This window comes from Manis javanica, chromosome 1 (assembly GCF_040802235.1).
Source record: "Manis javanica isolate MJ-LG chromosome 1, MJ_LKY, whole genome shotgun sequence".
Lineage (NCBI taxonomy): Eukaryota > Metazoa > Chordata > Mammalia > Pholidota > Manidae > Manis > Manis javanica.
In genome coordinates, this window is record NC_133156.1 from 204,877,683 (window position 1) to 204,898,837 (window position 21,155).

General features: G+C 36.9%; 1 protein-coding gene across 3 annotated transcripts in view; it reads right to left on the bottom strand.

Moving 5' to 3' along the window:
- Positions 1 to 12,558: 12,558 nt before the first annotated feature.
- Positions 12,559 to 21,155, bottom strand: part of SOCS5 (suppressor of cytokine signaling 5) — a 64,214-nt gene continuing 55,617 nt past the window's right edge. For all 3 annotated transcript variants that reach the window (XM_017646049.3, XM_037024454.2, XM_017646050.3), the window contains one exon: positions 12,559 to 16,697. In XM_017646049.3, coding sequence (XP_017501538.1) covers positions 15,075 to 16,685 — 1,611 coding nt within the window. In that variant the 5' untranslated portion in view covers positions 16,686 to 16,697 and the 3' untranslated portion in view covers positions 12,559 to 15,074. The remainder of the gene's footprint in view (positions 16,698 to 21,155) is intronic.

The following is a 21,155-nucleotide window of genomic DNA, read 5'->3' on the forward strand; positions in this document are numbered from 1 at the left end:
TAAAATTAGTATTATTCAAAGGGTATTTTTATTTTCTTTAAGGATGGATCATTGGCTTGAAAACAAGATATAAGAGGACTCACTTTCTCAGTCCACACCTGCAGCACCTGAAGATGCTGGAGAAAATGAAACTTAAATATCGGAGTTCCTTGACTCATGGAAGACAGAACCAACTTCAAATAAACTGGATGAACTGTTAATAAGAAATGAAAATACAATGAAAGTCATCTACCCCTAGCCTTTATGGATGCTAATAATTCACCCTATGCCTTATGCAACAAAGCAATTGAAAATTGTCATTAGAACTGGTCAGAATTTAAAGATAAAGGCATAGTTTAAAAGTAGACATGATGTGCTCTTTAAAAGTTAGAAATTATTTGTTTCAAGCTTTCAAATTAGAAATGGAAAAGATACCAAACCATCTTACCAGTGAGTTATTATATTGCCCTGTCTGGGTAAATGCACCCAACAGCTGAAAGAGTAATAAAGCCCGGCATAGTGGACACCGCTGAATGCTTGTGGGATGAAAAGCCAGTAAAAGAGACCAGTGCTACTTCCAAAGGCACAACAATTTGTCAAATTACAGAGTTCATTGCAAACATGAAGCTAAGTTAATATTTCACCTATAGAATTGTGCTTATGCCTTAAAAATGGATCCACAGGTGTGGCTGGATTTGCTGTTTTGCCTGTATCTGTCCATATCAGCTCCAATTAATGCCTGAAGGCCTTTTATTATATGAATGCATGGCAATGAACACATTGCTGAAATGGTCAAAGTGCTGAATAACTTTTTCAAATATCCTGGTTTACTCTACACAACTAGAAGAAATTTACATTGAGAGTGCAGAAGCAATGGTGAGCAAAAATGGTGACTTCACATCAGTCAAGACAGTGGTACCAACTGGTACTAGGAATTACTGTATTCTTTACCACCACGCACAAGCAAGACCAAAAAAGCCAGCTTCACCTAAGAATGTTTATGATGAAGCAATAAAAATGATTAGTTTTATGAAATTTCAACTCTTGTGTACACATCTTTTTAGTAATCTCTGGGACAAGTGTTTGGGGGTCATCAATAATTTTATAGAGTGTAATGGAGTCCCGAGGCCACAGAATTTTGGAACTGCTGTCCTAAACTGATGGGAACCTACAATTTTTAGGGAAATGGATGCAAGTGACCTGAGGTATGCTTCAGTTAGAGGACAGAAGTGGTTCTTACTAGTTCCAGAGACAAGAGAACATAGACACAGGTGAAAGGCCACACAATTGCCATGCTTGAACGTCTGGTAGGGACTAGAGCAGAGCTTTTGGAAGGGCTGGGCCATGGCTTTTCTTTAAGGAGTAATTGACTGGACACAGAGACTTCCTGGCAAGTATGTAGATACTCTTTTTCCAAGATGTGGGGTTGAGAGATACCAGACAGTTATTATTATTTTTAACCACTTATTACATTTAACCAAAAAGCTCAAATTAAGTATATTTTGGGGCATTCAATAGCATAATAAAATAATCCTAATATCAAACACTATGAAGTTTTTAAAGCTCAAAGAACTAGAATCCCCCAAGAAGATGGTGACTATTCTTGCCTGAAAATTTTGCTGGTTTTATTATGTAAAAGAACACAGCATTAGCTTTCTTGAACTCAAAGAAAAATCAAATGATTTAAGGCAGAACTGAAATTCACCTCTAAGGATATGGCTAAAGTAGTCTGTTTTGAAATACCTGGCATTCACCTTGACCTTCCTCCCCACACTGACAGACCTGGGAGAAATACGTGCCTCTGCTCTGAAGAGCACATGTGCTGTCACACAGGCCAGGACCTAAGGAAAAGACATGCACTGGAAGTCACAAACCATTAAAATCAAAATACCACTATCTTTGGCTTGATCTGTGTTACAGTGTTCAGAAAAAAATCCTCAAAAATGTAATACAGTTTTCAGACCACTCTGTTAGATACTGCCCCAGTGTAGGTCCCAAGGATAAGACTAAACATTTCTGCCTTAGAGAATGAAAGCACCACTCTGATATCCATGGGCATGCAGGAGTGACAGCTATGAGGTCTTTCCCTATGTTCCACTGCCTCTTATCTCTTTTTGAGAAAACTTAGGTAGAAGCACTTTCCTCCTCTGAGCCCCACTTCTTAGCAATGGTAGGCACTTCAACATCAAAGCAAAACTGGAATCTTTTAAACCTGGAGCAGTTGCAGAATTGGAAGATATGAATGCAGTTTCTCTATGGTTTAAAGGGGGAATATATTCAGCAGAATGATGCACAAAGTTTTTAAAATGTTGCATCTCAATTTCAAAATGAACGAAGTTAGAGACTTTTCACTATAGGGCAGTCATAAGGTTAGAACAAAGCACAATGACTTTCTATTAAAGCTTTGGACATAGGAAAGGTAAAAATAGCAGTCACACAATACTAGCTTCTTTCTTTCAAATCGAAGAGGTCCAAGTTTTAGGGCAAAAGATCATGTTTTATGCTTTTTAACTATATGCACAACAGATACTTAAATTAATTTATTTTGAAAATTCTTCCTGTCAACAAATATTTACTGAATGCCTGCCATGAGCCCAGAGGTGGGCTGGCACTAAGGATACAGCTGGGAACATGAAGTCTGGGTCTCTGCCCTCAGGAAGCTGGCAGGGACATACCAGAAATGATTCTGGGTGTAAAGCGGGCAGGTGGCAAACACTAGGGACATTGTTGATCATGATGTCTATTTCCCACAGGATGATGGGTCGTGATAATTTGCATTGGCAGTACAAGATGGCTACAGCAGGTCTTAAGGCAGACTGTAGCCATGTCCTATGCTGTGTGTCCCAGTCCTACAGTCATTGCCACAGTTCTAAAACAGATTGGTACTGGCACAAGAACAGACCCATAGATCAATGGAACAGAATTGAGAGCCCAGATATAAACCCAAGCATAGATGATCAATTAATATATTATAAAGGAGCCATGGATATAAATGGGGAAATGACAGCCTCTTCAACAACTGGTGTTGGCAAAACTGGACAGCTACATGTAAGAGAATGAAGCTGCATTAGTGTCTACTCCATACACAAAAGTAAACTTGTAATGGATCAAAGACCTGAATGTAAGTCATGAAACCATAAAACTCATAGAAGAAAACATAGGCAAAACTCTCTTGAATATAAATATGAGCAACTTTTTCATGAACACATCTCCTTGGGCAAGGGAAACAAAAGCAAAAATGAGCAAGTGGGACTACATCAAACAAAAAGCTTCTGTACAGCAAGGGATACCATCAGTAGAATAAAAAGGCATCATGCAGTATGGGAGAATATATTCATAAATGACAGATCTGATAAGGGGTTGACATCCAAAATACATAAAGAGCTCACACACCTCAACACCCAAAAAGCAAATAACCCAATTAAAAAAATGGGCAGAAGATCTGAACAGACACTTCTCCAAAGAAGAAATTCAGATGGCCAATAGGCACATGAAAAGATACTCCACATTGCTAATCATCAGAGAAATACAAATTAAAACCACAATGAGATATTACCTCAAACCAGTTAGGATGGCCAACATCCAAAAGATAAGCAACAACATACGCTGGTGAGGATGCCGAGAAAGGGTAACCCTCCTACACTGCTGGTGGGAATGTAACTTAGTTCAACCATTGTGGAAAGCAATATGGAGGTTCCTCAAAAATCTAAAAATAGAAATACCAATTGACCCAGGAATTCCACTCCTACAAATTTACCCAAACAAGATTCAGATTCAAAAAGATATATGCACCCCTATGTTTATCGCAGCACTATTTACCATAGCCAAGATATGGAAGCAACCTAAGTGTCCATAAATAGATGAATGGATAAAGAAGATGTGGTACATATACACAATGGAATAGTATTCAGTCATAAGAAGAAAACAAATCCTACCATTTGCAACAATATGGATGGACCTGGAGGCTATCATGCTCAGTGAAATAAGCCAGGCAGAAAAAGACAAGTACCAAATGATTTCCCTCATCTGTGGAGTATAACAACGAAGAAAAACTGAAGGAACAAAATAGCAGCAGACTCAGACTCCAAGAAGAGACTAGCAGTTACCAAAGGGGAGGGGCAGGGGAGGGCGCGTGGGGAGAGAGGGAGAAGGGGATTGAGGAGTATTATGGTTAGCACACATGATGTGCATTGGGGGTCAAGTAGAAGACAGTGTAGCACAGAGAAGACAAGTAGTGACTCTGTGGCGTCTTACTACACTGATGGGCAGTGACTTCAATGGGGTATGGGTGGGGACTTGATAATATGGGTGAATGTAGTAACCACAATGTTTTTCATGTGAAACCTTCATAAGAGTGTACATAAATGATACCTAATAAAAAAACAAGATTGGTGCATTTGGAGAAAAAAATGACACCTTTCTATGTGTAATGCCACATTTCTACCAGGTTTTAAAAACATGAACTAAACTTATAATAACTATACTTTTATCAATTTCAATGATAAATTATTTTGCTTTATGGAAACCTATCAATATTATGAGTATTGAAACAAATTTGAATAGAATTACAGTTGGCTTTATCCTATCTGCTCCTCAGTTATTTTTCTGAGCAAGAAGTTTTCTAGATTTTTTTCACCATGAAAATTTAGAGTTAATGTTTCTTTCAACATTTTGACTATGTCCTTCAATAAAACTCCACATTAAACCAAGCGTATATAAAAGAACTACTGGCTGAGTTTACATTTAAGGAGACTTCATCAGAAAAAAAGAAGGACCAGTTTTGATCAGGAGCTCTAGGTCCAGTTCTACATTCCTATTAATGAACTAATGATGATGAATATAACAATAAAGAAAACAATACCAACATTTATTGAGCATGTACTATGTGCCAGACACTGGGCTATGTGCTTCTCAATTACAGTTAATGTAACAGTTCCACAATGAGGCGGGTAGATGAGGAAGATGAAGAAACTGAGCCTGACAGGAGTTAAGTGAGTTACCAGTTAGTAGGCAGCTGAGATGACACACACCCCAGGTAGTTTGACAATAGCTGCACAACTATGAAGAAAAATGTTACATAAAGGACTTCTTTGTCACCTTAAAGGTTATTTTGGGTAAATTTTCTGTTGTATAAGAATTCATGTATATGTTACAAAATGTCCATTTTTCCAGATGCCAGAGTTCTGAAAATGAATAATTGGTGCTTTATCTGCCATTTCTTATCTGAGATGATTCCCCAAATTTGACTCTGTGAAATAGGTATTTTCATCATGACAAGAAGCAGACCAAGAAAGACTGTGATCTGACCAAGATGACATGAATAGCAGCTCCCAAGACTTGTAACTCCATCACATCCCAACTCCCTAAAATCTCACAAAATCTCAATGTTTCTTCAACAGCATTATTTTCCATTAAAAAGAAATGGAAATGCATTTGAATCATCTTTAACAAGGGTCTGTAGTTTCACAGGTAGAGCTCCCTCCAACGACATAAGACTGTTACTTTGGTGTTCCCAGCCTGCATCTGTCCTGTGCATATTCACGGGTTTCCTCATTTGACACAGGTCTCTCTATTAATTACCTCCGTGCCTCTTTTAAGCTATCTGGCTTTGTGTCCATACCACAAGAGAACCCAGTCTCCATTCCTACACTTCATCCATTCGAACATGATCTTATAAGCCCCCCAGTCTTTTCACCAATCAGTAAGGATTAAGGAAATAGCAGTCCTACACTTGTCCACAAGAGGTTCAGTTTAGTGAACTGAGACTATAATCACAATCCATTTGAAAACATACCATACTTTCGGTATTTCTTCATTTCCAAAGCATCTTTCTTTAGTGGCTTTACTGGAGTTCTAAATAGCTTTAAGGTGTTAGTGTAGAGCAATTATGTTTATCTTTTGTATTTATATGCATATATGCTTTCTTTGTATTGAAACTCTTTAAATGCTACCCAAAGAACTTTGAAAAAAACATGCATGCTTAAAAAACCTAATATATAAAGGAGGAAGATGATTTGGACACTAAGTATGAAAACAAAATTGGTGAAACAGATGAAGGGAGAAAAAAGTAGAAATGTATCCATTTGATTTTATCACTCACAGGGCCCTGCATTCTGAACATTCAGGCATCAAACACAATCTGTATTTTTGTATGAAATCTACTCTCAAACATTTTGAAGTTCTAGATATGGCATATTTCCAATTTTTTCCTTTAAATGAAATATCTTATTCTGCATTCTTTTAAATACCTACTTATACACTTAGCAGCTATGACAGTGTATTTCATCTTAAAAGTGCAAGCTTTCCGAGAGAAATTGTTCGAGTCACTTGTTTTTGCTACACAGCTGTGGCTTGTTTAAAGATGATACAAATGCATTGAAAAAGATAGCCAATCTTACTATTAGTAAGGTATTTCAATTTAAACACACACACATACACACGTTTTTGTTACATATAAGTAAATAATGGATAAAGAAGTTGTCAATGATAATGTTAATGTATGATGGCAAAGCTGTATTCAATTCCTATTACATATCTACCTTTCTGGAAAAGGCAGAACATATGTGGCAATAAGAATTGATGGTCCAAATGGGTGAGAAGATCCTAGAGAAAACGTAACTGCTATAAATAAATTCAAATGCTCTGGCCTAGATTAATTCTTTCCAGAGAACTGAGTCTCCAAATTAGGTCTCTGAAGAGTTATCACAGGTGGTGAGGAAATGGAAGGGATGATGGGAGACCAGAGAGGCGATTCCTATCATTAAAAAAGATGAGGCAGGTGGTTCCACAAAATGCAGACCAATGCACTTGACATAATCCTGGGCAACATTCTGGGAAGGGTTACTAAAGGTACGGCCTGTGAGAATTTAGAAAAGGAAGTGCTAATCTCCAGGAACCAATATGTGCTCACCAAGAACAGCTCATGTCAGGGAAGCCTTATGTTTTTTTTCATAGGACAAAATAATTACTGAAAGTTTTTAGTCTAGATTTTACAACATGCAATAAGGTTTTCATGATACTTTGTTAGTGGAGAAATAAACAGAAGTGGATTATTAATTCATTCACTCATTTAAGAAGTATTAAGTATCTATTCTGTGTTAAGCACTCTGCTAAACTTTGAGTATAAAATAGCAAACAAAACAGACATGGTCTCTCATCTCAGAGTTTCTCAAGAGGGAGAGTCAAAACCCAAAAACCCAAATAAAGTATTTGCAAGTTTTTGTAATGAAGTCTATGAAGAAAATAAAGGCAGGGCAGAGATAGAGAATAATTTGGGAGAAACCTCCTGTAAATGGCATGATCAGGTCTCTCTGAGATAACACTTATGTTAGATACAAAGAATGCGAAGAATCTGCTGCGCTATGTGGACCAGTGGAAGATGGCCATTTCAGGAGAGGGCAACATGTGCAAAGGCCCTGAGATGGGAGATGTTGGAGTGCTGGAGCCATTGACAGCAGGACAGTGAGATAGGAGGGCAGCGAGCAAGGGGGAGAGTAGTGTTGGATACGGGTGGGGAGACAGGCAGGGGGACCCTGCAGACAGCGAACTGAGAATATGAATTAAGGAGAGACTAATGACCTATTCCCTCAACACTTATCAGTGGTTGAGAATCTGTATCAGTTGCTGAAAACCCATTGTCTTCTTGAGATGACAAGGATACAAAATGTTGAAAGAAATAATTTGTCTGATAAAATTTGGCTCCAAAAAGCCAAGTACAGTGGATAAAAGCTCAGGTTCTGGCCTCAGACCCATGTTTAAAAATCCAGCCCTGACATTCACTCTTTCTATGACCTTAGACAAGTTACTGAAGTTACCGCTAAGTCAGGTATCAAAGACAGGTAGAGGATTAGGCACAGGCAGCTCAGGGGAATCTTATGTCTTACATAATAATCTGCTGCATCAAGTTAAATATGGTTTGTTTGCTGGACGAGGAGGCTTTTGGCAGCTTTCCCTCTGGGATTAGTTTAGGTACATCACCCAACCTCTGACAGTATTGTTTATAGATCAAATGCAAGCTCTTACATTTACTTCCCTTACATCATCAATAAACCATACTGCTTCTCAGATTCTGTTTGAAGGATGATAAATTTAGGATAGCCAGATTTTAGAAATTAATTTTGGCCTTCTAATCCTATTTTCGTCATTTGGAAAGAAATTGCTGTAGGACAATATTTTAAAGATACAAATTTGTATCATTCAGTGTTGGAACTACTGTAACAAAATATTTCTCTATTCCTGTAATGTCAATTAAAATTCAAAACTGTCTCAATTACACCCAAGGGCACCTAAAAAGTATTTGTAAGATTGGGTGACAAAGCTTTAAACTATTCCAGTTCAATTTTTTAAAAAAGTGTCTGAAAGGGTTTAAGGAAAGCACTATAAATTTAAAATAACTCATCCTAAAAATAGAAGCAAATAAAAAGTAGGATTAAATGTGTAATTTCATGTATTTTAAGACAGATGAGAAAGATTAAACCATTCAGTGTAATAACAGATCATTAAGAAAACCCTTAAATCTCGGGCTTCCAGTTGAAAAGGGAGGCTCGGTGAACACAGAGAAAGGAGTGTCAGGCAGCAATGCTGTATACATTTCCAAGCTAATACTGCCTACAGAAAACGTCAATGTAGTTTTCACTTGACTAAACTTAAGAAATGAGAAAACTACATTAATCACAATAGCATTTTGGGCATTAAACAATTCCCTCTTTAATCTTATTGGCCACCTTTTCCCACTGTTTTTGTTTATGAGGTCAAAAAATTTTGGTAGGTGGAGATTTTACCTAGATTTCCTATTTTTTTCTATGTACATATTTAGCTAGGAGTGATGAATTTTTCCTTATATGATCAAGTATTTTAGTTATTTTTGCATTAAAAACATGCCTTGACAAAAATACTATCTATATTTAGCTTTATTTCAAAACAGGACAGTTATATTAAATGGGAGATGCTAGCTTGGCTTTATGACTTGCTTGAATTTGGAGAAACTGACATATTGAACTACAAAGGCAAATCGCTTGATTTTCTGTACCCCAAATTGTGCTTTTTTCTTAAGCAACTTCTTTCTGATGTACTCAGTTTAATTCCAATGCTGTCAATCTGATCTAGGGAAATTTCACAAGGCTTCCTGCCTCCACTCTCTCCTGATTATGATCCAATTTACAGCTGCTGGCATAGTTTCTAATTCTATCTTGCTAAAGAACCTATCTAAATACACACTCTTCAGCCTAGCATATTCAATAGCTACAATCATCAAATTCTTCTACCTCAGTTCTGCCCCTCACCAGTTGCTACCTACCACTACCCTTTCACACCTGGCTTCTCCATCTTCCCTAAATCAAAATCTTAAGATATTCCTGTGATGAACATGTTACTATGCTGATGAACAGTGACTGAAATGGGGTTTGTGGGGGGGACTTGGGGTAGGGGAAAGCCTAGTAAACATAATGTTCTTCATGTAATTGTAGATTAATGATAACAAAATAATAAATAAAACACACACACACACACACAAAGATATTCCTGTGATGAAATAAATCTAAGACACCAAATTCCACTGCCTCCACTTGGGTCCCTTTCCTGTTTTTCTTTATTATGCATGCAACCAGTTTTTGCTTCATTGCTTTTTGCCTGGTCTCTTTCCCTATGTTCTTATCATTATACATTTATGTATTTGCCTGTCCCCCACTAGTTCCTAAGTTCCTTGAGGCAAGGGTTCTCATCTTCTATGGAAGTTTTATTCCAAAAATCCCTCAGTGTCTGGGCCTTTGCAGTGTCACTTACTCTTTCATTGAATGACCTGCTCAAGAGTCTGAAGTGACCTAAGAAACCTAGGTCCACACTGAGTCAGGGGAAGAGCATGACTTGGAGCATGTCCTAGGACACACTCTGGATGTAATTCAAGGTTTACAATTCTCTTCCTCTCTAAATGTTATCATCTATCTACTTATATCTGTATTTCATAAACTCTCATCTTTTGCCTGTTAAAAATGCTTGAAAAAAATAATGGAAAGGAATATGATAAATGTTAATAGTTTACAGTTAATAGTCTACAGTTACAAAATGGGAGTTGTGGGGGGCAAAGCTGGTACAGAAAATGAAAATGTGGTTTTTCTTTGGTACTGATTCTTTATAATCTTCAGTACTTTCTAAATATTCCATAATGAGCATGAACATGCATTTCTCATGTAAAATTTGTACTGAAAAAGATACACCAGTAAACCTGACATGGAAGGCATGATAACCAAATTTGACATGGGTAAAATTTGTAAAATTGAGTGCAAGGTTTATGATTCCAGTATTTAAAAACTTTTTGAAAGGTAGTCCTCTATTGCAAGTATATTAAAAAAAAGTCGGATACAGTATCTAGAATTGACAAACCAAGGTAAATGTTACCATATTACTTCCCCAAATACTTAATGTCACGCAAAATCTGTTGCCATCCTAATGGTTTTAAATACTACCCATATAGTGACTCCAGTATTTTATCCTCACCTTTTCCTCTACATTCATACATCCAGCTGCCTAGTGTCTCCTTTGGGCTAATGAATAGGAATCTCAAAACTCAGCATATCCAAGGCAGGATTTGATTTACACCCAATTTTTCCTCCACTGGTTTCCTGAAATTTCAGCTAATGGCATTATCAATCTTTGCTCAAAACTGGGGAGTCATCTTTGATTTCTTCACTCTTCTTCACATCTAATCCATCAAGAAATCCTATCAGCTTTAAGGAGACATCCTGAATCATCTCCCTACAAGTATTACCCCAATCGAGGCTTTCACCGTCCCTCACCTACATGACAGCAAAGGTTTCCCTTATTCACCCCACTGTAGCCTATTCTCTATCTGCCAGATAAATATAAAGCAGACCATGTCATTCCTTTACTTAAAACCATCCAATGACTTACCATCCTACTTGGGATAAAATCTAAATTCCTCAATATGACCTCACACCCTAAGTGGCAGGCCCTTGGCCAGTCTCTACAACCTTATCACCTACCATTCACCACTCGCTGGACTCCAGTTCCTACTGCCTTTCTTACTCAACTCAGAAGCTCATTCCTGCTTCGAGACTTTTAGTTTATTGTTCATTTAATCAAAATGCTCTTTTCTTTGATCTTGGTGACTTTATTCTCGTCATTCAAGGTCACTACTGCCTGATGATCTCACTACTGCCTGATGATCCCACAACTTTGTTTTGTACCCCAATGTATATCTATAGCCTAAAATAGTGACTGGCACAGGGATCTTGAATGGTTGAAAACAATCTAAATATTCAATTAAACTTCCTGGTCATGAAAACATCTGTTCCAACGGATCCATGCTTTTTGCAATGGCAACCCCTCTACCCACCCCCACCAAAAAACCCCACCAACCATCTCCCACAGAATTTCCACCCCAAACCTCCTTACAACATACATTTTAGAAGTACATGTTCTGTATCAGCTATGTTCTGTATAAGCTGCAAAAATATGAAACAAAACCTGAGCCTCAGAGACATGTAGTTTTTATGCACACACAACAAGCAGTATCATTCCTTTGCAGATTTCCTCTCAAGTCAGCCCTTTGTATGTATTTTTATCTAATTGCAACTAGATAAAGCTGCATGTATTGGGCATAGAATAAGGGAAGGAACCAGTGTTATTTGTGCTGCATTAACAGATGTGTGAGATGGATCTGGGCTCTGCATTTTTCCTAGAAGAGTTCTGACCATTTATGGCCTCTTTGCCTCTACCAAAAAACAACTTTTCAGCTTTCTTTGCTACTAAATAAGGGATCTAACACCAATCTGAATAAAACTTACCAAACTAATGTTTAGAGCCATGGAGCAAAGGAAGTTTGGGATGAAAATGAATAGCAACCAGATCAAAATGTCACACACACACAAAAAAGTTCATAGACTTTGAATTTTGCCAAAATGAAATGTAGAATTCAAGTATCAATTTTTGTGGTTCCTATTATAAATCTCACATAAACTCATATAGACCATAAGAACACAGAGCAATTTGCACACTTGGGTTCAATTTTTGTCTAAGAAATACAAATTTAACTATGACTCTTAGTAAGTGTATTTAAACCAAGCTGTTGCTTCCTGAAAAAATTTTTTTTACTGTATTTAGCCAGAAAAGAAAACACTGATGAATGCTTTCTCTTTGTGGGGTGATTGTATTACAAACAAGAGTATAGTAACAAGACTAAACTTTAGGTGCTGATAATCAAATTTGAAAGGTACTAGTATATTTAAGGCCTCTAAATTACTTTAAATCAGATGGCAATATTATTCTCTAAAATAATATTAACATTGTAAATGTATAGATTTGTATATGTGTGTATATATATGCATATGTATGTGTGTATATATATGTGTATACACGCACAAACACACACACACAGAACGAATGAATGAATGTGAAAATGGATATGAATCAGAGCCTCTCCTTGGATTAATTACTTCACTCTGAAGGTGTGTTCAAACTTCTAATGAATTTCCTGGTTTGTATCAAAATGAACTTCAAAAAGACCATAAAAACAAAAATTTCTTGACAGTCTACAATGGGTTTCAGAAAAAGACACAGTGACTATAGACTTAGGTGCAATTTCATGCCGGTGATTTTCTTTTTTAAAATGTAAGCCACTAATATTTTAGAAAAAAATTTAAACTACAAGTTGCATATTAATATTACACACAAACTGAAACATAAGTGACTTTTAGCACAGTGTATACATGCTTACATAAAACTCAAATATTTACACATTTAAAACAATTTCCATTTAACATATGAAAGTTCTGAAATACATAAAAGCATTAATACTTTCTATAAAACTACAATTAGAACATCAATTTGCTACAAGCATATAAAAAACATCAAGTGCTTTCTTGGAGTTTCAAGTTACTTCGTTAAAACAAGATCTTGTTTGCATATATAATCTTTATCCAGTAATCAATATGGACTATTTTATTTTCCAGGTACATTATAAGCTCAAGAAAACGGACCCAACAACTATGCAATATAATTATGTCATAACAACTTAATTGCACATAATGCTTTAAAGTAGGTTTGGATCAAGTTCTCAAACACTTTGGTATGTTCTTCAGGGACTTCTATTAGAAATAACAAGATTATAAGTCCCTTCAGTCCCCATTTTGCTTCAAAATGGACAAGTCTTTGGTTGAAGTTCTACATTTTGGGCATTTATTATTAATTAAAATGGTCCCCAAACCAATAAATGATGCTGATGTATCAACAGTTCACAAGACTTCATTTAACTTGTTTCTGATGTAGTGGGAGGCTATAGGTATTCATTTATTATAACATGTCATTGATAGTTTCAATCTTTTACTTATAAGCAGAGAAATCAATAGGTTTAGTCAATATTTCTCTGTTCATTTTCTGTATAATCTAAACAGTACAGTAATTTGCAGTAACTATAGATACTCTTCCACAGTATATGTGATTATAATTGGAAAGATGTATGCCATTAAATTTAAAGTTAGCTTACTTGAAATAAGTCAATATTAGGTTGTACAGTAATTCTGCATTAACTATAGTACGTTGTCAGGTAATGCTTATTTAAAAACCCCAAAACATTCCATTTACAAGAGAAATTGTTGCAAATGTATAAAACAGCAGATATACAAGGAGAACACCAAACATACTTTATTAGCACAAAAAAGCAGCCATAACAGGTACAGCAAGCAGAAACATACATCAGCAGTCAAAGGTTAGTGTTGCATACAAATACAGCTTTTCTTTTTTGTAGCCTTGGCAAATAGCCACCAGGATGTAAAATAACAATCTGTAGCAGCAGGTAAGGAAACTAAGGAGCACTCACCAGTGGTACAGAGCACACTAACCAAAAGACACAAGAAGAGATTCAACTATGTTAGTGCAAAATGTCTAGGACAGAACTGTAAATTCAGTTCAATACTAAGAAGCAAACACTAGAACTTGGTATTACTTCCAAAATAGCTCACTCAAGTAGTATTGCATACTATTATTCTAAGTGACAAAAAGGTGCTAAGTAAAGTTATTTACAGATATAATGGTTGTACAGTACCTTTTAAATCTGCAATTTAGGTTTCAGATATTCCATTAAAAAATAACTGCACTGAACTTCTACAAATTGTACTCAAGCAATCCCGCTATGAGAGCTTACAACAAAGAGTTAACTACTGCCATCCAAATTGTTAATGACAGGTCTAACAATAATCTCAACATCAGCAACCACTGCCGTTTTTATTATCTGACTTGTTGGGTAATCTTCTAGTCTCATTTTCTTCATGTTTCACAAACTCATCACGGGCATAGGAAAGATCCAATTTTAATGAATCAATGATCAGACTACACACATTAATTTAAAAAACCACACACAGGACTACATTGCAGCAGCTATTTCCAATGTGTTTTAAGTTAAAGCACTCATTAAAAAATTAATGCCTAAGGCCTTTAAATAAAATTCTACTACCAACTTTACAATTGTAAATTTTAAGAACTACTATTTAGAAAACCTGGTTTACTTAACAGTACCTTTTGCAGAAGAGAAAAGGAGACTGACTATAAACTATATCAACACGTAAGTGACTGCACTATGCCCTTGTGGCCAGAAGATTGCATTTTTTTTTCTAAAAGGTAGGCAGTCTTTATTTTTTGGACTTCCAGAGCTTGATTTATAATAACTATAAACACCACTAATTTTGGAAGGTTATAGAAAAATCTTAGGAAAAAAATAATTTCAAACATTAGTCACACTGTTGAAATACTCATCCAGTATTAATAATTTGTTCTTCAGTAAGAAATAGAATTCTTCATAGCAAATGCCCCAGAGTTTGCTCACTCAATTACTACGGCCATTAAAAGCCAAACTGCTAAATTGGCAAAATGTTTTTGTAGTCTTACTAAACACCTGTAGCTCTACCCTCTGTTGTCTCAATAGGCACCACAATTGACTGAGTAACAGCAGATCGTACCTGACAGATACGGACACTAGGCTGACCTACAGTGCTGAAGAACTCGAACACTGACATGTGTGCTTGCTACAGGTACACTGTCTGATGCACATAAAAGCAGAACTAGTTCATGCCCTTTGGGGACAGGACTTACTTTGCCTTGACTGGTTCTCTTTCTAACCAGCGAACTCTAACTTTTTGTTTATAATGATACTCTTTTAAAAAATCCTGTAACACTGATGGTAAAGGGAGCCCGTCAATTCCATCATATGTGGTGCACCTGCAGATTACTGCGCGACAGATGTACTGCAGACTGAAAGGGAAAGTCCTATTTAGTGATATAGTAAGCAACGGTTCAAAAAACATGCAAGAACTGGGATCCTTATAGTGTTCCAAAAGTCCTGTTACAGTGGAGGAGTGAAACACACATGGGTCATGAGCATCAAAACTAAAGTTGTGATTCCACTGTTCAATTCGGGCATGCAGGGATCTGTTGTAGCGCCGAAAGCTCACAGAGAAGAGGTAGTCCTCTTGTGCAGAGTCCCTGAGCAAAAATGTGCCTTCAGGTTTCCCATCAAGAAGGGCTTCTGCTTCATAGCGGTCCATCACTCCCCAGTAACAGGGGTTACCGGTAATCTGAAGCAAGTCGGGCACAAGGCAGTGTATGTAATCAATCTGCGTGTGAACTTTCCAGGCTCCCTGCCTGCTAACATGGGCATGGCTGTCTCCAGACACCTGACGTTGCTTCTGCCTCCGTGACTGCAAACACAGGGTGGTTGTGTCCTCTTCTGAGTCACAATTAGCCTGTGGAATTACAGAACTGTCCCCATTTATTTCAGTCATTCCAGGAGCTAGCTTTGGTCCCAGTTTATATAATGGATTAACCTGTGCAGTGGCTTCAAACGTATGTATTTGCGCATTGGGAGGGGGGTCAACCCCTTCTTCAATACTAAGCCGCCTTCTCTCTCTAAGCCTATCTTCTTCATCTTCTGTGGAAACCAAGGATGGATCAAATGTATCAAAAAATGTTGAATGTGGGCTCACAGGGGCTGTATGCTGTTTAATTAAATGCCATTTTTGGGCTAAATCCGAACCAGCAGGAAAAGGGCATTTCTCAAGCATTAATTCTGAAAGGTGTATTTTTCTTTTATTAGAAAAGAGGGGTTTTGACTGCTTGTTGTAAGTTCTCATGGGAAAACAGAAGCCCACAGTATCCTGCAACCTTTGTCTCAGAGAGCGACTTCCTACAGTTCTGCTGGAAACGCTGTCCATATCATGTACAGAGCTTACGCCATATCGCCTCTCTCGCCTTTGAAGTCCACTTCGCGTTCTCCCAAACTTTTTTTCACTATCCAATGAACTCTGGGTCTTTGTGGAACAGGAATGTTTTTTCTTCCCACCCCATGGAGCATGTCGAGAATAGGAATCTCTTCTCGCAAGTCTTGTTCCTGGGATGACACATGAATCATTATCCTTTTCTATGCTTATTTCAACAATCTGAGGAATTTCAGTGGCACAGTTTTGGTTTCTCCTTGAAGAATTCTTTGAGGGGCTAAATCCCAGTTGTAAGGCAACACTGTCTCTTAAGGGACTGCTTTGTTGCTGAGGAGTTGAGTCTCCTATACCAATGTTTTTCTCTTTGCCAGACAAACATCTGTTGGAGTTCATGTCCACATTTTCACTATGGCTTCCTCCCTCATGACTGAAGAGATTCTGACACCTGTACTTGAAGTTATTCCACATTTTCCCCACTTTATCCATTGATTATAAGATCTAAAGACAAAATAGGAAAAAGGAGAAAAATAAGTCAATCAAAGTGGTGTGTGAAAATAGAATACTACCCACTCACCTTCTCGTTGGAGGTTTCAGTGATACCGGCCAAGAGTTCTCCTGACAGTACCCTGCTGAAGTGTGGAGGCAAACCCTACTGCAGCCCAGAACGTCACCAGGCCCTCTGCGGCACTGGGCCATGATTCAAGCCAGTCTTCACCTCCCACTTCCTTTCATGTGAAAGGAAACAAACATTCTCAATTAAACTCTGGTTTCCTTTTTCCAAGCATCAACCTAATTTCATTATGACATTGATTTCTCTGTCACCTGACTTTGAATTATTTAGGTACTGTCTCAAGTATTACAAAGGGAAAATATGTTTTGTATTGTTGAAACACTCCAACTTTTCAAAAGTTATGATCTGGACCACATTTGTGCAACACATTAAAATTATTTTAAAAACTTCTAGGTAGTAATCTTCCCAATCTCACTTACCAACTGCAGTTCAATGCATGCAGCCATCTAAAGCTTACAGCCACTCATTCGTAAAAACTCAGTATCTTTCCTTCCCCCAACACAATGTATCAAATTTTATTCAAGGCTTTGAAAAGGCAGTTTGCGTAGAAAGAAAAATATGAGGAAAGAAAGAGAACATAATATTTAGGTATTATATATTTAGGTAATATATATTTAGAATGTAATATTAAATAGAAGGTGTCTTAAACTTCCAAATTCTTAGTCCTGGAAGGGCTTGGAAATAAAACAGTAATGGGAAAAAGCTATGATACTGCAGTTTAACAAAAAAATATGCAATTTGTCCCCTTTATTCTTACTCCTTAAAAATAAATATAAAGCAGTTTATGGCACTTTACAAATTATTTTAGACTGCAATAACGACAGATGGTCTCACTCAATAACCCAAAAGTCAACAATTAGAAGGTACGGAAAAACCTGAACTTAAATTCAACTGGTTCTGTACCAATGTACAGCAGAAACATTTTTTAAAAGGTCTGTTTTTCTATTTTTGCCATTTCATATGTATGGCACTTTTTTTCACAGAACTTTTTGTTCATGTTTATTATCTCATTACATACTATTCTTCACAGTATTGTAAAACTTATTTTTTTTACAGTGGGGAGAGTCATTAGAGCTGATCCTTCCATAACTTTGACTAATCCTCTTCATCATAAATACTTGGATTTTCAAGAACTTGACTATGGTAAGACACCAATAAGGATTAAATCTTGAATATTTTTCTTAAAATGCATTATATATCTTCCCTTAGTTTTTTACAGAAAGGGTTCTTGGACTAACAAAACTCTTGGACTAATGATAATGCCAACATAGAAAATTTATGTCTATGAAATCACAAAATGTACCTTCAGATTCTTTTTTTTTATTAAGGTACCATTGATTTAAACTCTTACAAAGGTTTCACATGAAAAACACTGTGGTTACTACATTCACCCATATTATCAAGTACCCACCATACCCTATTGAAGTCACTGTCCATCAGTGTAGTAAGATGCCACAGAGTCACTACTTGTCTTCTCTGTGCTGCACTGTCTTCCCCGTGACCCCACATACACATCATGTGTGCCAATCATAATACCCTTTCAATCCCCTTCTCCCTCCTTCCCTACCTGCCCTTCCCCACCCCTCCCCTTTGGTAACTGCTAGTCCCTTCTTGGAGTCTGTGAGTCTGCTGCTGTTTTGTTCCTTCAGTTTTGCTTCGTTGTTATACTCCACAGATGAGTGAAATCATTTGGTACTTGTCTTTCTCCGCCTGGCTTATTTCACTGAGCACGATACCCTCTAGCTCCATCCATGTTGTTGCAAATGGTAGGATTTGTTTTCTTATGGCTGAATACTATTCCATTGTACAGATTATTCTTTATTAAAAGCATACTGTTAGGTACACACTTTGCATCTAATAAAATCTATAGATGGAACCACTATTATTAAACTCGACCAGAACATTACAAAAAAATCTTTTTTGTAAGCCCTTTTTGAAACTTACACTATTTGTACTTAACATGCCTTGTCACTTACTCTTTTTTTATATTAATATTTCTGTTACTTGCTAATAGTCCTATTACATGGAGGACTAATTCCTGCCACATTCTTGGTGTGTAACTTTGCAGACGTACCTTCCAATGTGCTAGCCCCTTCTAGTCTAGTTGCCTTTTAATTTCTTTGTTTTTAAGTTGCTTTTTATTTTTACCTAATCTATACATTTATAGTTTCAAAGGTCAAACACTAGTACAAGGCTTATAGCAAAAAAGTAGCACTGCCTGCTACACCCTTTCCATCCTTGATTCCCACTCCCAGGGAATCAAGGGAAATTACTTAAAATTCTTTAGCTATTTCAGATAGTATTTTCCTCATCATTTGTAGATAACATGTTCATATTGCTATTGGTTGATAAGAGTCTAGATTAGAAATAATTTACCCTCAATTTTGAAGGCACTACTCCACTGTTCTAGTGGCTTCTAATGTGGCTGTTCTAGTCACCAATTCCCAGTCTTCTGTTATGTGACCTGTTTTTATTTCATGAAAGTTGTAGCTGCTCCTCTTTACTCTTAGTGCAGGCCGTTTTTTTACATTCATTGTACTGGGCCCTTTCAAAGTCCTTTCTATTGCTGCCCCCCACACCCCAAAGTCCTTTCATTAGACATTAGACCTCTTAGATTCATCTTTCAATTATCATGTATTTTCTTTTCAATATTGCATTTCCTTCCATTTTCTACTATCTGGTATCTTTCTTTGGCATCACTTTCCAAACAAGTATTGCAGTTACAATTTTTCCTATCACGTTCTTAACTCCCAAGACTGTTTTCTTGTTCTCTTAATGTTCTTTTTAATAGCATCCTCTTCTAGCTTCTAGGATATAATATTTAATTTCTCTGAGGATATAACTTTTTAAAATTATTTCTTCCTTTTTTTTCTTTTAACATTTTAAATATTTTTATCTGTTTCTTTATTCTCCTTAAATCCGTAGGTCTCTGGTTTTTATACAGGAGGCTTTCCAGTTGTCTGACGAGCTCTGGCTATCTATCAGTATTAACATGCTGATCAGAAGCTCTGTTTACATGGGGGTACTTGTCAACTGGTTGGCTTTATGACAAGGTGATGAGGCAATGAATTGGTTTTTTAATAGGAATCTCCAAAAGTCAGTATCTATAAGCTCTACCTCCTGGTTGCTTATCCCAGATTGGAGTGCTCCAATCTCCTGTCTGAGGCATATACACTTGATTGCCATGTTCTGAGAACAGGGCAAGGGGAATGGTGAGGTTTTAACCTCAATATTCAGATTTTTATTTAGTCCCTATTTTTCAAAAGATGTCCTTATTTTCAAAAGATATCCCAACTTCAGCTATGACTGAACCTCTCAGATTAAATTTCTGCAAACACTAACCTCTAGTTTCATCCAGGGTAAAGGAACAACAACAGTCTCCTGGCTGTTCAGGGGGAAGGAGGACACACATGGGAGTCAGGCACATACAGACTGTCAACCATTCCCATTTTTAGCTCCATACTTCACCCTTATCTTCTGAGGCTAATTGGTTGCTCTCATTTCTGAGCCAGCAGTATAAGTTGGTTTGTTTCTTTTTTACATCTTTTTTGCAGGCACTTAGATCAGCCTTCTCAGTTCTGTTAATTTCTAGCTGCCTGTTTCTACAAAAAACTTGTGGACCAGTCAGGCTCACTTCTGTCTTCTCTCATTTGCTTTCTACTTGTGGGTTTATGCCTTCTACCTTTTATTTCTTTAATTTTAGTGGGGTCCCAGGAGGGAGTAAAGATAAATGCCAACGTGCAATCTGACATATTTAACTAGGAAGTCTTCTTTTCACTGTTAAAGTGAGTGAATGGTACTACACAAAATGTCCCCCACCCAGATTAGTTATTTTTCCAGATACAGAAAGAGCAAATTTGCCTGGATCTGGAATCCAACAATAACACTGGCTGCATAATATAATTACCTGCAGTGCTTTTTAAACTTCAGGATGCATAGGCCCACTCCCAAGAGATTTAAATTTAATTGGTCTGGAGTTGAGCCTGGACACTACTATTTTTTATAAGCTTTCTAGGTGATTCTAGAGTAGAATAAGAAAACCACTTGCCTATGGTACCTTAATCATGGGCTTCGATGGTAGCTCTGAAATAGACAAATAAAAGGACACTGATCCACAGTGGTTGGGGGATTCAATAGTGTTAAATAAACTACTACAGCAGTCTCATCACCATTCCTCTTCCTTTAACTTTTGCCTGCGTATACAAGAGGCCTACTGAATCTTTGGTCTTTCCTATCTGTAATAAAGAGACAATTTCTTTTTAACTTCTTTTGTGAGTTATAAAATTCTTTTGTGAGATATAAAAAAAGTAAATTACTGGAAAAATGGAAGGTAAAAAAAAAAGACATGAAATACAAGTGCCAATTTTATTATTATATTGAACAGA